The sequence below is a fragment of the Barbus barbus genome (genome assembly GCF_936440315.1).
Source record: "Barbus barbus genome assembly, chromosome: 13".
NCBI classification, from domain to species: domain Eukaryota; kingdom Metazoa; phylum Chordata; class Actinopteri; order Cypriniformes; family Cyprinidae; genus Barbus; species Barbus barbus.
In genome coordinates, this window is record NC_136741.1 from 29,647,696 (window position 1) to 29,663,452 (window position 15,757).

Consider the following 15,757-nt stretch of genomic DNA (forward strand, 5'->3'; position numbering starts at 1 on the left):
AATAGTGTAACTTTAGCAACGGTCGCTAACTGTCAGCCATTTGGGGTTTACGAAAGACTCGTACACATACAGAACAATAATTCAAGTGATTCATTTCTCATTTATATGCTGTTGTATTTCCAAAACATTGCAGTGTGAACGTGGCTGTTTTTTGTTGTGTGGCTTTAGTTTGAAACTGGCTGTTACTCACTTTTGAGCTGCACTGTTTGTCTCTCATGTCCGGTTTTATGGAGTAATATGTTAAAGTTGTGGTAATTTCTTTGTGACTGTGTTGCACATCCTCAACTTCCAGACATCACAATCATCCTCACTCATTTACAACCATCGTTTGCCATTGTTTTGTCTCATTTCCTAACACAAAATTGCCAAAGAGGCTAACTCAAGATCCATTTCACTCATGCCATCACATCCTGTAATGTGAGCTTTGTGTATTTTTGACACATTTTTAATATTTCAGATTTAATTAGCAGTCCTGTCTGGGCTCTGACAACTTGATTGGGATTTTAGAGCATTCCCATTTCTGAATTCCAATATATTTTTCCTTGTGTAGCTGACTCCACCTTTCAAGTTTCCGGACACCAAGGTGTGAATTGAAGGGGACTCAGGTGAAACTTTATGTGTGAGTCCAAATGAGGAAGAAATTGAGTGAGTATGCGAGAGAGAAAGAGAAATACAAAATTAGCACTTAACTGCCGTACCAAACGGACTGTCCAAAGTTGCTCCTACTGCAAACATAAACTTGAATATGAACATTACTCAGCCGATAAACTGATTTGCTGGTGATGTGGAAACGGACGTAACATCAAATATTAAATAATGAATCAGCATGGTATTCAATCTGACTGAACCTCACAAAGCAATGTCATGTTACACCCCAAAATCAAAAGAAAACAATTTGCATAAAGCTAATAAAGCCTTTTTTCAGGACTATTAAGATTACATTATCTAGACACATTTTTGCACAATTATTGTATTATAATCTGCATAAATCAAATGCAGTACAACTAAGATGTACACTTACAATTGTACTCTACGGATGTACTCTATCATTTTCTCGATATGGTAAGCATTTTGATGTGTAATTTACTTAATTGTCATGACAAATATGTCAATGCATGGTCTTAAAAATAGGTTTTATTTGCTTATTTTGTTTTGGGGTGAAAGGCGAACATTTCTCAAGTTTTTCATGAGATTCACTCATTTATATCTTTAAAAAGCAAGCAAAACTTTGAGTAATCTCTGGAAAACTGGACTTCTCTTTCCTGAGCACTGTGTGAACATTGTGCATTTTAGTGTTCAATGTTTCCTCTTAAACTGTGGTTTATTTTCATACGGAGAAGGACTTTGTGAGCGACATTAGCAGATTATACCTAAAAAATAATGATTTTTGGACTCTGTGTACATTGAAGAACTGCTTGTTGAAGATTTGTGGCATTTAAAACAAAATGGGTTCAGATGTGGACCTGAGATGGAAATGTTACGGTTGAGATGAAGTACTTTCATGTAAATCAGCAAAAATATTTTTACCTGTATGTGAAGAATCCAGCTAAATTGAAATCAAATCAGTGGTTGATGCAATGATCTTACTGTGAAATAGCAAAGATGTAGCATATTTAGGCTATTGATTTGCCATTTGAAAACAAAGAGCTGAATTTAATGTCACTTTATGGCCACCCATCACAAAGCCTAGCTGTCTAGCATCACAACGAGTGTTTTAGTTTTTATAGGTGGCAGGTTCTTTGACTTAATGGAATAGAAAATGGGCACATATGCTGCAGTGGAACTGAATGATTTACAGAAAAAATGCAAACCCCTCAGGCAACACTTGTCCCTCGCTTCCTCTTTGAATTCACTTGAATTTCTTTTGAACTTCACATAATTTGAGCAAATATTGACAAACGATTTAACACCAATTATGTTAGTATCCTCTTTTTTTCCTGGTTGGGAAGAGTATGAGGATGTCAGAAACCTACCAGGATCAGGGCAGAATGCTTGCACTTGACAACACAAGATAAAATACCACTGTTGGCCTATGTAGAAGGTAAAGTAACTACGATTAAAAGATGTCTAACAAATGTACTTTTTGTCCTGAATGTTCATACTATTCTGTATGTTCATTCCATTTACTTAAGGAACAATCATTATACTATCTCAATGCCATTGAACTAATAAATTCAATAGACTTTTTGCTCTATGTTTTTGTCTTGTGTTTGAATTGCATTCGATTTGAGCATATTCTATGAATTAACCAGCAGCTGGCTTTGTTCTTGCTTTGATTATAGTAATCGAGATGCATTTTACTGTTTCTATTTAAATGTTACACAAGCAGACCAAAACATATTTTCACGTTTTTTATTTTATTTTCTCAAAATACATGAAAAACTAAAAGCTGAAAATCATCCTAACAGTAAATAACCAAAACATCCATCAACGTAATAAATGCACATCATACACAAACCTATTACGCAACACCCTCTGGTCTGTCATAAATAGGAAATGAAAGCCAATGGAAGGTTCATTCGATTTTACAATAATTTGTGATCCGAGTCACTCGAGCGAACCAACGTTTTCTGAACTGTAGACGTTAGTCATCATAAAACGCAAATGGGCAATAAAACTCTTAGATCGACTGTAAAACCAGTGTAGATATTTGGCCGAGTCTTCTGTGGATATCGGTATAATAAACGTAGCACTGTAGCTTTATCGATCAGGTCGCACCATACCGGGTCTAACGACCGGCATCATTGGCCGAGCAGGAGGTCGCATCATGTGTGGCCCGGGCATCATTTGCATAGGTCCGCCCATTGGTGGCCGCATACCTGGACCTGAGAGAGAGCCAGATGAGTGTGTGTGTCAATTTAGATTGCCATTAATAAATATCCCTCACATTAACTTAGTTATATTTACAGATAAACAGCCTTACCTGGTCCTCCAGGCATCATGCCATGAGGAGGGGGACCCATCATGGGGATCATAGGAGGACCACCCATGGGTGGAGCTGGTAACATGCCCGGTCTCGGAGGTCCACCTGCAAGAAAAAACATGTTATTCCTTGTAAATTATAAATTAATGATCAAATCAAATCATTAAAACAAAATCTCAACTTATTGGTTTCTCATTGACTGACAGGCAGAAAGCAGGGTGACCGATATAATGGCAATACTTAAATACAATATTATGTGGCATTCAGACAATTTCAGAACTTAATTGAGTTAATATTATGCTGAGGCAAGACACTGCAGGAGAACAGAAATAGATTTCACCACACTTCCCAAACTGATTAATGTCAGTACATTCAGAAACTTTAGAAAATTATAAAGTCTAAATATGCAAGCAAAGCATTACTTAATTAAATATACATCAATTTTCATTTATTTGAAGACGAGAAATCCGAACACTAAATTAAGTCAGGTTCAAAATTCGTTTCATTTTGTTCAGATATTTTTATTACCCCAAAAATCTGAAAATACTGTCAAAGGACAGAAAAATCAGCATGTTTTCAGGAATAAATGCTATATAAATCAAGTGAATGATATATGAACCCCTCAGTTAAAAAAAAACTTGATATGAATAAATTTGTAAAGTTTATGTAAGTGCTGTTGAAGTGGAGATACAAATGCATTTTGAGAAAACAGCCTTTAAAGATGTGCACTGTAATTGAAATCTACAGGCAAAAATAGAAAACTGTAAAAAAAAAAAAAATAAATCACTTAAATGTGTATTTTGGAAGTTTTCTTTCCACTAGTCTCAATGACGACATGTTATGGAAGCAAAATACCTAAAAATCTCAAAAGACCAGTGCATGAAAAAAAACAATGCGTTTGCCTGAAGTCTCGCCATAAATAAGCATAAAGTTAACTCAGAACTCGTTGATATGCTTTGTAGCTGCCATGAAAGGAAGCGAACATTTCAGAACTGTGCAACGTACTAATATTTGGATGCGGTAGCAGAGATCCACCAGGTGGAGGGGCTCCTGGGAACGGGGTGGGTGGAATTTTACCCTGCTGGAAAGCGGCCGCTGAAACACACAAAAATGACTTTTAGACTGGAACTCATCTTTTAAAAGATCAAGAAATGAGTCAAGACTGTTTGTATCCAATATGTATTTAATGCATAGATCTATGGAACCTCATTTCTGACACAAAATAAATAAAATTAAAAAGGTAATTGTGACTTTCTTTCTTCATAATTCAGAGTTTTCTCCATGCAATTCTAATATAAAGGTCAGAACCACAAGAGATTCACTCAGAATTCAAACTTGTTTCCTCAAAATAAGTTCACATCTCTCAATTTTGACTTTTTCTCAGAATTGCGAGAAACAAAGTTCAGATTGTAAGAGAAAGAGTCAGAACTATTAGTATATCTCGCAATTCTGACTATATGAGAGTTGCAAGGAAAAAAGTCAGAATTGTGAAAAGGTCACAATTTTTTGTTGCAGAAACAGATAATTCATATAGATCAGACTTAAGGTCTTAACATGGAAGAGCATGTTGTTCACTCACTTGTTTTGTCGATGAGATTCTGAGCCTGCTCCTCCATCCATTTCTGATAGTAGTCTTTCACATTTTCTTTATGTTTTCGTCCGCTGCAGTGTGTCTTTCTGACTGATGGCTACAGAGATTAAACATACAAATAATGACCATTTCCACACATAATAATGTCATGTTAAACAGGTCAGATTACCATTAGATTCTAGAAAAGGTGGTAATCTTACCGAATCGTGTGTCAGGTATGTGTCACAATAATCACAATAAAACCTGAAAGAGACAAAAACAACCCACACATGCATAAAAATACCACAGGTGCTACAGTACAGTACTGATGATAATACCATAGTAAAGTACTGTCACTTACAAAAACCCCAACAAAGCACCATGATTTTGTACTATAGGAGCATATATAAAATAGCATAATACGACCATGGCGTTGAATTCAAGTAACGTTACAACTGTATTTACATGATACTCTTTTGTTCGTGTTGTAAATTTTTACTTCTAAAAACTCATTCCTGCATAAAAAAAGGCATTTAAAGCAGTACGCTGCATATAAATATAACAACTAATACACTAAATTGAAAAGCTTTTTAAATGCTGGATTAGCTTGAAGAGCTACTAGCACTTGTCTGTTGTATTTGCAATGTTGTTTTCTAAAATGCCTAAAGGTATAAGAGATGTATTAATGAACCTTTCGCGACTAAAGCGTGTTGGTCTGTTTTGTACATATCGTATAATTGTATAAAATAAACATAAAGAGAGACTCACTTCGGCATCTTCACGGCGGAACAGCGCGGGGCGAAAACCACCGGAAGTAGATTGAGAATCTTTTACGTCTTTGTTTGGGTTTGGAGCGAGCACGCGCACGCGCACGCACTGGCGCCACCCCGTGTTTGGGAGGGATCCTGTCTACGTTTACCACTGCATGCATGTGGTCACATTTCACCCCAAAATCAAAATACATTTGTGTTTTAATTTATTATGTTGACAGTTAAGCACATTTCCTCAAACATATTTAAATTGAATACCTCCTGGAGTGTAAAATATTCTTATAACTATACAATGACAATAAAGAGCTCTGACCTTAATATTATTCATATTTGTTTATAACAATAATGAAAATTATATTCATTCACTTTGGTCCTAAAGCCTTCAATTTTAGTACTACCAAAAAATAATATTGTCTACCTTTTGAGAATAGCTAATACTTATTCATGCAATAAGTATCAAACAAAAAGTAACTTTGCAGAATATAGTTTTATTCTGACATCATTTGAGAAAATAACATCTTCAAGCAATGCTTTATGCCACAACACATGAGAAACCATGCAGCTGCCATGAGACGTTTAACTTTGCAGTTTTAAACAGCTCAGCTTTAATGTTTCATGTCGTTCGGTCATTCAAAGCTACTAAGTCCCACCAAAAGCAAAACCACTGATAAAGTGCCTGCAATACAGCACAATGTAAAACAACATCGTTTGCAGTTTTACTCTCTTATATTTTGAGCATGAAGCATGACAGTTAACATTAAGCCTTTCTACAATATTTTTAGTAGTCAGTATTATGCGGTCTGAAAGTGTTTGAGAAACAGGATGTTGCAGGGTTAACAGAAAGAATACACTTTTTAAAAAGCCAAAACTCACACTTCTGTTCTGACAAACTGAGATCATTTGATGCTGCAGTTTCTGATTTATTGCAGAATAAGTGAAAAAACTAGTTGATTTTATTTACCTCATATCTTCACAAAAGGTTTAAGGTTCATATAACACTCAAATACTCATTGCAAACTAATCTTGAAAGAGACACTGATCGTATCTGACAGGCATGTGGGTCAAAATTGAATGCAAAATACATTAAAGTAAACATGACATTATTAGCAACCCATTTTACTTCCATAATGTGAGATATCTGAGAGAAATAAGATATTCAATGACAAAAAAAAAAAACCTTAGTAGGCAGTAACTTTTCACTTTGTCTTATGGAATAACATGCTCAACAAGAACATGAATCAATAAAGCAAATAGGGTCAGTTTTGATTTCACGTTGACTGAAACTCATTTAATAAACTACATCTATGGTCAATGAAATATTTGTAAAATGATGACTTGATAAAACATGAAAACCACTTAATATCTTATTTCTTTCCAAAGTAATAGGAACCATTATCCAAGTATTCAGAAATACATAGCATTTTATTTAGACTAAGATTTACACATGATGCTTTCTGTGCTTTTAAAACAGACCATCACTTTCATATTTTCAGTAGCCATCCATGAATGATAGTGTTGGTCCTAAATAGGAATAATTACAATAGTAATTTTGAAATTAGGCAAATGCCATCATGATGCTGATTGAGGGAAGTCGCAGGATTATCATGCGATGCAGCATGAAACTCACATGGACCATCTCAACGTCATCCGGATTAAATACAGTGATGTGACCAAAACATCACTTCTGCTCATCATCCTGGAAAACCACATCAGCATCTGTCTACATACCAGTCCTGCCGATGCGCAACCTCGTACACACCATATCTGTCTCTAAACAGTCCTCATAGGTTGGATTTGGGTGTTGTGTTGACAGGGATGGCTCTGAGCTCTGTCCGCATGCACAAGTACTCGCCGATGACCGCCATGAGGGCCATGCAGGCCACGTTAACCAACCACCACGACAGGGCGGCTGGGAGATGGGCGTTATAGATCCAGCAGCAGATCATGTGAAAGAAATGCACCGTCACGGTGAAGTCCAGACACTGCTTTCCCCTTCGGATGAAAAACCACAGACCAAGTGCGCTGAGAAAGAGACACAGAGCCAAGAATGACTTCAGATGGCAGATAAAAGTGAGAAAGTTTGGAATAGGACGGCATTAATCTAAATTTACCATGTGAGAGAATTCAGAATGAACGCCATCATAGACAAGCGACCTTGTGTTGTTGAAAAGCCAAGAACCTTGACAGAAAGTAAACTAGTTATTTGTAGTTCTGGGTTGACAACAATTTTATTCATCTTCATTTTGATGAACCCTATTTGGACAGTTACCTCATAACTGAATATCTGGTCGAGTGATCTACTGGTATGGACCAAACCATCAACACCAGCCAACCACAGACCCAAGAAGCTGTAGTAGATGCACTGCATGAGAATAATCTGGGAGATGATGAGGATCGGATCCCAGACGTAGCTGCGGAAATGACTGCCCATCTCGCAGGAGATGAGGGGGACAAACACACGTCCCCAAACCGGCTTGATGGGAAGATTAACAGCAGCCCCAAGACTTGAGTCTCAGCCTGGCAATGACAAAATAATAACAGATCAGGGTTCAACTGGTTTGTCAGTCCACCAGCAGGAGTGCCATGTAAATACTATGGTACTTCTAAGAATACTATGGTAGGTATCAATTATTTGCTAATAACCATGAAAACGTAGATATGCTAAGTATCCCAACACAACACAGACTAATAACTGTTACCGCTGTTCAGTTTTATTAGACAACATACGCACTTCACACATTCTAACGTCAAGAATAGTAATGTGTTCTCTTCAATTACACAAACAAATTGAAAACAATGTAAACGTGATCTCATTTTATACAAGTAAACAAACATCTAAATGTAAAATATCGCGGCGAACATTTGTTAGCATTCGCTAGCTAAACATCGCTAACCAGCGACTTTGTTGACATCCGTCTGTTAGAATCATAATGCTGTGAAAACACGAACCCCGAGTAAGACACATCCGTAGTGTGATCCTGAGGCCGCTGACAGATCGAGATTACGGATAGGTAACGCTTTATTTTAAGGCTAATAATATTATCTTCAACCGGATGCGAAACTTAGAGCCGCTGTTGAGAGCGTGACGTCATCGGCCGTGTGAACCGCGCGCGCCGCAGATTCGATACGTCACCGATAATCGCGCTCGCGCTACTCCATTCAAATACTCGGTCAATTTATTAAATTTTACGTATGTTAGTAGCACCTCGAAGCGTAATATATGCGACGAATTTATATTATTATTCGATATCTCCTTATTTCACGTACTTTATCGTAAATCGAAAGCCTTCTTTCATTAATGCAGTGTCATAACTCGGTATTATTTAAAATGAAAAAATTACAATTTTACTTTTGGATTGAAAAGCCTTGTTAGGAAGTTTAAAAGTTATAAAGCTGAAATGTAGGCCTACATACAAGATGTAAAACAGTTGCTGCTGCAAGGTGCGTGGTTGCTAAGGTTTTTGAGTGGTTGTTTTGCTCTTCTCTGGAGGTGGTCAATCAGTTGGTTTGTCGCCTGAATGACAAACAAGACATGTTGAACCAAAACCCTTCTATTTCACTGCAAGCATTGTACTTGATGCTTTCCTAGTTTGCATGCAGGTTATTGGAAAATTGGGACATTGTTATTGGTTAACTGGAACAGTCATTCTTATTGTTTCTTTACCATTATAAATATACAGTATCTAACCTTATAGTTCAGTCAGTCTGTGCGTTATTTGAATTTGCTGTTGCCATAATTTGTCAGCTAAATCTACTGGTATTTTATTGTAATACAAACACATCTACAGGTAAAGAAAAAATGGTATGCTGAACAAAGAAAAGTAAGCCTATGTTTAGGACTATTAAGCATTTTGCCTATAATTTTAATGACAGTTGTACTACCTTTAAATTATGTTAAAAAGTAATTAAAATATTGTAAAAAAAATATATATTCTCAGTTATGAAATCAAGAGAATCATCTTTGACAATAAATTGTAAAACATCCAGCCTTTAAAGCTGTTTTGGGTTTTTCTGTGCAGTTATGAGGTGGTTGCTAGGTAGATGTTTACCGGTTTGTGTGTGTAATTTCTGCAGTCATGATTGTTTTCAAGCAGGGTTTCTGAAGACTTCACTGTCTGCCTTTTTTAAAGGTATTTGAATTTATAAATTTTATTAATTAAAGGTGCAGTATATAATATTTGTGGGTGCTAGTGGTTTAAATGGGTACTGCAGTCCATATTCAAAATGTTGTTTCATCTTGCTTCCTCATATTTGACCCTGACGTGGGTTGCCAGATTTAGGACACGCAAGAGGAACAAGTACAGTTAACAAGGAACGGCGACGATCCTTACGATGTAAGCTTATGAGCTGATTTATTTGCATTTTTAATAATCCTCTGGTCATAGAGATTTTTAGATGGATTTCGAGGATTTTTAGGTCGGGTTAAATCTGAAGTTCGTCCGTTGGCTTCCATGGCTGCAATGCGCTATGTTTTCCGCTGTCTGGCAACCCAGTGTGTCTTAATACTATTGGTTAAACTGGCAGTGGGCGGAGTCACACAGACCAAAACAAAAACAGACATTCTGACAAAACCCCACATTTTCAAAGTAGAATAACTGGCTGTAGCATTGTTTTTAAACAATTATGTGAACTTGGCATGTTTCCTAAATATCTGCAAATGTATTATAGCGTTTTATGGTTTGGTACAGTTTAAATTACATACAGCACCTTTAATAAATGTTAAATCATCACTGCATGATATTGATTTTTAATTGAAGAAATTACACTGACAACAATATCCAGTGTTTTCTTATGGTGTAAGATGGTTATGGTTCTTCGCATAACATGAATCTCATGAGGTTTATGTGCAACCAAATCCAAGCCATTCACATTTCACATTTATTCATTTAGCTGACGCTTTTATCCAAAGCGACTTACAATTGCTATATATGTCAGAGGTCGCACGCCTCTGGAGCAACTAGGGGTTAAGTGTCTTGCTCAGGGACACATTGGTGTCTCACAGTGGATTCGAACCCGGGTCTCTCACACCAAAGGCATGTGTCTTATCCACTGCGCCATCACCACCCCATGAGCTGAAAAACGTACTGTAATAAATATTGGTTGTTTTGTTCTTTGGTGGAAAATTGAAACCTGAATCATTAGGACTGTAATGAATATTGGTTTGTTCTGCTTAGTGGTGGGAAATTGGTTCTGTTAATTTCTGTTAAATTGTCCCATTTTACTCTGTTCATTAGTTACTTGGTGTGCATTTCAAATAACAAATCATCCAGTACTTATTCTTAGCCACATCAGGCTACAAAATATTTTTATTACATTCAAAAGAGAGATCTTTGAAGCTGCAGAGTTTTTAGTATGTATCTATCCATCGTTAATCTCACAGTGGTAAATTCACTTTACAGTTACACTGCTTTTACATTCAGTATTTCAGCACAAAAAAAAACAATGTTATATTGACTGTATTCCAACTTAAACAGGTGTGGTATAGCATTGCGCTTTGAGTATTTAATTCTAGTCATTGCCATTCTGTCCAATGCCAACACACCTCCTTGCTATGCAAATAAGGCCTATTATTGAATGTTCACAAAACTTGTTATTTTCTCTACGCAATTATGCTGGAAAAGCAATGCTTGTGTACATTTTCGAGACACTGTGGCAGCAGTAATTCATCAAATGATGGAGAAGAGCATTATAACCGGGCATATTTCCAGACACACAGTGTAGACAAGTGCTCTTTCTGCATTTTAAAGAGCTGATTCAGGTGCATAAACTGCAGTAATGCCAGATTGCCATAGTTCGCTGCATCCTCCACAATGTAGAGCGCAGAATCAGAATGGAAAATGGAGAAATGTGTTGCATGAGTGTTCTGCACTATTTTTTTGGATATATCTGTACTGTTTCCTGATTTGCATAGGTCCCTCAGCCAGTCGGTTGCAACGATCCCAGACACTGTGTGAAAGTCTGTTCCATATTTGCAACACCTCCGGGCAGCTATTTCAGTCATCCAAGACCAAGTCTGAAAAGAGAACTTGAATGGGGAAATGAACTAAATTTGACATGAGCGGTCCCATAAAAGTGGTTTCTTATGCTCAAATAGTGTTGTTAAAAAAGTAGTGTTGTTTTATTTCATGTTAAACCAGCCGATGCACTTATGCAGTCCTAAGTGCGCCTCTCAAAACACTGACTGTTTCTATTACATCTGGAGCTCCTAACTGCAGCTGCAGCGATGCAATGACTTTACTAATTGCCTATTGGCTCTTTTATTTAGAAGGCAGGGCTTATTCTGCCATATTGCGTGTTGCATGATGCATCTGCATCTTTGTATATTTAAAGACTTTGATTCCTCTTAGTCTCAGTTGCTACTGGACTTGGGTTTTCTCTGTGATCGGTGCAGGACTGTGCTGGCCCGGGATGGCTGATGGGGTTTTACAGAGCACAAACCGCTGGATGATATGAATCAGTGTATCACGGAAGCGCTGGATGCGGAAAGCGTACACCAGTGGGTTGAGCGCGGAGTTGATGTGTGACATAAAGATACCCACGTAAACAGCACTCTTGGGCATGTTGCATGTCGGGCAATAAAACACAATACAGTTCATAATATGCAGTGGTAGCCAGCAGAGCGCGAACAGAAACAGAACTAGCGCTAGCGACTTTGCAAGTTTCAGCTCTTTGCGGTAGTACTTGCTGGAGTCACAGGTGGCCTCGGCCCGACGGTTGAGCTGGCGGCAGATCACGCGAAAGATCTCGGCATACAGTCCGGTCATGATGATCAGGGGCACCACCACCCAAACGAAGAAGTTGAAGTAGACCATGTAATCCATGCGCATGACTTTGGTGAACTGGCATTTGATGGGCGTTGTGCTGACGTTTCCAGGTGGGCTGAGGTGCCAGCCGGCCATTGGCACTAAACCAGTCAGAAACGAGATGAGCCAGCACAAACCCACGGCTACCCATGCCCGCCTCTGCGTAACAATGATGTTGTACCTGCAAAACAATACAAAAGCAATGACATAAATTACTTTTGAAATCCAATCATAATCACAAACGATAATGCATGTTGTTTCTGTAGCCTATAATGCACACTTCTAATGTTAGAAATATCATGCAGTAGCACATTTCGAATGGTCTTAGTTTACCCAAACAGTTGGTTGACGGTAGCCATTGACTTCCATAGTATGGGTAAAAATACCATGGAACTCAATGGCTACCGCTTACCAACATTCTTCAAAATAGCTTCTTTTGTGTTCAACAGAAGAAAGAAATTCATAGAGGTTTGGAACAACTTGAGGGCGAGTGTATGATGACAGAAATGTCATTTTTTTTAACAAGTGCTGTAGTCCTAAGCAACAATTTTTTTTACATCGTCTGAATGGGATGACATATTCCTCAAAACACTAACTGTTTCTATTGCAACCGGAACTCCTAACAGCAGCTGCATTTATGCATTGACTTTACCAATTGGCAATTGGCTCTTTTATTTAGAAGGCGGGACTATTTCTACCGTATTGCGCATTGCGTCTCTGTCTTTGTGTATCTAAAGTCTTTGATTGCCCTTAGTTCCCTTTGTTGGTGGCTGCTATGTAGTTGCTAAATAGTTTTGAATGGTTTTACTGCGTTGAGTGGTTGCAAAAGTGTATGGGTAGATGCTCACTGATCTCTATGATATTCTCTTTCCAGATATGGCTAGACTGTGGGATATTATTACAACGTTTTATCATCCTCCAGACAAAAATATAAGTCCAAATTAATTTTAAATGATTTATTTTATTATATTTGTTTTATTTCTGTATTTAAAATGGCCTTATGCAGTACAAATTCATTTTCTATACCTTTATTTATAAGATATAAATTATGTATTTTAATATATTAAATTCATCATTCACCACAAATGTGTTACATAAGCAGTTTAAGTCACATGCCTTCAAACATTAAGCAAATGAGTGGTTAGGGATGCTGCCAAAATACTATCAGACCAGTGAACATCATTCCCTTTGACAGACAGCGGAGGTTTAATTTAGTTAAAAGCCTTGCATTACACTAGCCCATTGATTTGCATTCAAGAAGCAAAAGATATATTGCTGTCTAGCCAAGAAATATGATAAAACAAAGCATGCATTAAAGTTAAAGTGTTATAGCTACATGACAAATGCAACTTGAAATAAATAAAAACTCCTAATTTGATGGTTTGGTGAACAAACATTACGTTTTAACAGTCATTTCATTGCAACTAAGTTTGCGGAATGCATTTCAATGCACCCAAAATGAGTTGTTTTTTTGGTGCACATGTCATGATGTCCTAAGTCAGTAAAACTAACATAAAATATGTCATAACTTTCCTATGAGAATTTATATGTTGTATATGCCATTTTGAACTTTTCAGAGTAAATAAAATAAGATTGTAGCACGTTTTACAAAACAACACTATTACAATCTTTCTACTTCAAAATTTGATGTTTAATTCAATGTGTTACTTGCAGAATCTTTGTAATTAATTTTGAAATTTCTAATTGGAAATTGTTTCTACGCCAATTATTTTTCAGTGTAAATAGTTTTGTGTTAATTCTGGTGCTTACACCCTGACATTTTCATTTGAATATTTCAATAATTTTAATAACACATTTGCATGTTCACTGGTCTCTGATGTCAGGTAATGGTCACATGACATGTAAGTAAACAGGGAAAATATTTCATCTTTATTTAGTGTTTCAGACTCACCTGGTGGGGATTTTGACGCGTAGGAAGCGGTCGATGGCGATGGCCAGCAGGGACAGTATGGAGCTTTGGGTGATGGTGATGAGGAGGCAGGAGATGAAGAGGCATGTGTAAAACAGCGTGTTGAGCCCCAAGCTGATGACCACCGCCAGCGGAATGACAAGAACGCCGACCGCAATATCAGCCAGTGCCAAAGAGACGATAAAGCAGAAAGTCGGGTCTCTGAGAGCCTGGTTCATGTAAACCACGAGAACCACCAGCACGTTCCCAAGCACCGACACCAGAGCGATAGTGCTCTCTATGGAGATGTACATTAAGTCCACCCTCTCCAAACTTTCAGTTACTGTTGACATCTTCACCATCTGTAGCAGTGCTTCCTCTTCCACCATGTCACTGTGTCTTCTATAAGAGTCTCATGATGTCCTCAAATGCTGGTATGTGATGTCATTTTACTACTCAGTATTTTAAGCTGTTTGTTTTTTTAGTACTTATGGCACAGGTAGTAGCTGAACTGCCCTGACTTGTCAGTAAAAGCCACAAAAAGCACTTGGAGTTTCTTCAAACACAGCTCCATCTGTTGTTACTTTGAGTATCCGTGTGTCTTGTTCTCTTCATCTTCACGGACTCCTGCTTCTCCTTCTCCTTCTCCTGTTACGTATGCTCTGCTGGCTGGGAAGGGAGGGGTGGTTCATTCTCCGCAGCACTATTTCTTTGCCCACTGCTGGTCTCGCTCTCCATATCTCTCTCACTTTCTCTCTGTCCGCACACTTCCCAAACCTCAAACACCATTGCCACTTAGAATTTGACTGAGTGTTACTTTTAAATTCCAATTCCGTTTTTGAATTTGAATCGGTGGCAAACAGTATACGGAATGCTAATTTGAATTTAAATTTAAAGCAGTTGATTTTAAATGGAAGAAAACTCATACACACATTTTTTTTGTTTCTTGAAATTAACTGATATTAATTTTGATTACTAATAATTTCTGTGTTTATTTCCAGTTTAATGCCACATAAAAACATATAAAGTTGATTATATTTTATATACATCTTGAAAAATTAATTCACCCAGGCTACATTTATTTGGTTCAAATCACTGTAATTTTGTGAAATATTATTCTAATTTAGAATAGCTTTTTTCTATTTGAATATATTTTAAAATGTAATTTATTCCTGTGACACAAAGCTGAATTTTCAGCATCATTACTCCAGTCTTCAGTGTCACATGATCCTTCAGAAATCATTCTAATATACTGATTTGCTGCTTAAGAAAATTTTTTTATGTTGAAAACACATTTACATTTTTCAATAGAAAGTTCAAAAGAAAAGCATTTATTTGAAACAAAAAATTATATTATAAATGTTTTGTTATTATTACTGTATTGTTAATGTATTGTTACTTTTTATTTAGATCTTTGCTAAATAAAAGTATTAATTCCTTTCAAAAAAGAAGTCTTACTGACCCCAAACTATTAAAAGGCACTGTATATATATATTAATAAAATCAGTTATGTCAAATGATGTAGTTTTACAAGATTGAAACCTTCAACAGACATGTAGAATGTGACCTGGTTTTGCCCAATTTGTTGAAATATCCTTATTTCAGTTCAGTAAATTCCTTTTCCTGTCATTCCAGTTCAAATTCCTGTTCAAAATCCTGTGGATCGTGGCTAATTTGATTCAAATTTACACTCTTGAACCGAAAGGGAGCCAAACCTTGATTAAATTCTGAATCAGGCACATGCATGTCCCAGAATCCCGTTTCTTGCCTCATCTCTATCAC

At 37.0% G+C, this 15,757-nt stretch overlaps 3 protein-coding genes across 4 annotated transcripts; all 3 read right to left on the minus strand.

Moving 5' to 3' along the window:
* Positions 1–2,338: 2,338 nt before the first annotated feature.
* Positions 2,339–5,308, minus strand: LOC306879006 (U1 small nuclear ribonucleoprotein C-like). The gene is made up of 6 exons (XM_079431660.1): positions 5,262–5,308; positions 4,715–4,757; positions 4,503–4,611; positions 3,929–4,018; positions 2,924–3,028; positions 2,339–2,825 (listed from the first exon to the last, which is right to left on the minus strand). The coding sequence occupies exons 1-6, from the start codon at positions 5,267–5,269 to the stop codon at positions 2,701–2,703; spliced, it is 480 nt and encodes a 159-aa protein (XP_079287786.1). The 5' UTR covers positions 5,270–5,308; the 3' UTR covers positions 2,339–2,700.
* A 424-nt stretch (positions 5,309–5,732) lies between these two features.
* On the minus strand, positions 5,733–8,380 carry LOC306879065 (protein SYS1 homolog). Of its 2 annotated transcripts, none has more exons than XM_079431753.1 (4): positions 8,213–8,380; positions 7,533–7,780; positions 7,375–7,442; positions 5,733–7,285 (listed from the first exon to the last, which is right to left on the minus strand). In XM_079431753.1, exons 2-4 carry the CDS (start codon positions 7,692–7,694, stop codon positions 7,045–7,047), a joined length of 471 nt encoding a protein of 156 aa, XP_079287879.1. In that variant the 5' UTR covers positions 7,695–7,780; positions 8,213–8,380; the 3' UTR covers positions 5,733–7,044. The 2 variants fall into 2 exon arrangements, with proteins under 2 accessions (XP_079287879.1, XP_079287880.1); XM_079431754.1 differs by having other exon boundaries at positions 5,733–7,255; positions 8,213–8,364.
* A 3,239-nt stretch (positions 8,381–11,619) lies between these two features.
* Positions 11,620–14,364, minus strand: LOC306879695 (adenosine receptor A1-like; the record flags this gene model as incomplete). The annotated part of the gene is made up of 2 exons (XM_079432839.1): positions 11,620–12,247; positions 13,979–14,364. 2 exons carry the CDS (start codon positions 14,362–14,364, stop codon positions 11,620–11,622), a joined length of 1,014 nt encoding a protein of 337 aa, XP_079288965.1.
* Between the last annotated feature and the right edge of the window lie 1,393 nt (positions 14,365–15,757).

What these genes read in the sequence shown, in the direction of transcription:
- LOC306879006 (XM_079431660.1), bottom strand. An exon ending in GCTACCGCATCCAAATATTA is followed by an intron (nt 3,029 to 3,928) that starts GTACGTTGCACA and finishes TTTTTCTTGCAG; the next exon opens with GTGGACCTCCGAGACCGGGC. An exon ending in CATGATGCCTGGAGGACCAG is followed by an intron (nt 2,826 to 2,923) that starts GTAAGGCTGTTT and finishes GCTCTCTCTCAG; the next exon opens with GTCCAGGTATGCGGCCACCA.
- LOC306879065 (XM_079431753.1), bottom strand. Translation starts at nt 7,694, where the DNA reads ATGGGCAGTCATTTCCGCAGCTACGTCTGGGATCCGATCCTCATCATC. An exon ending in ACCAGATATTCAGTTATGAG is followed by an intron (nt 7,443 to 7,532) that starts GTAACTGTCCAA and finishes CTTTCTGTCAAG; the next exon opens with GTTCTTGGCTTTTCAACAAC. An exon ending in ATTCTGAATTCTCTCACATG is followed by an intron (nt 7,286 to 7,374) that starts GTAAATTTAGAT and finishes TCTCTTTCTCAG; the next exon opens with CGCACTTGGTCTGTGGTTTT.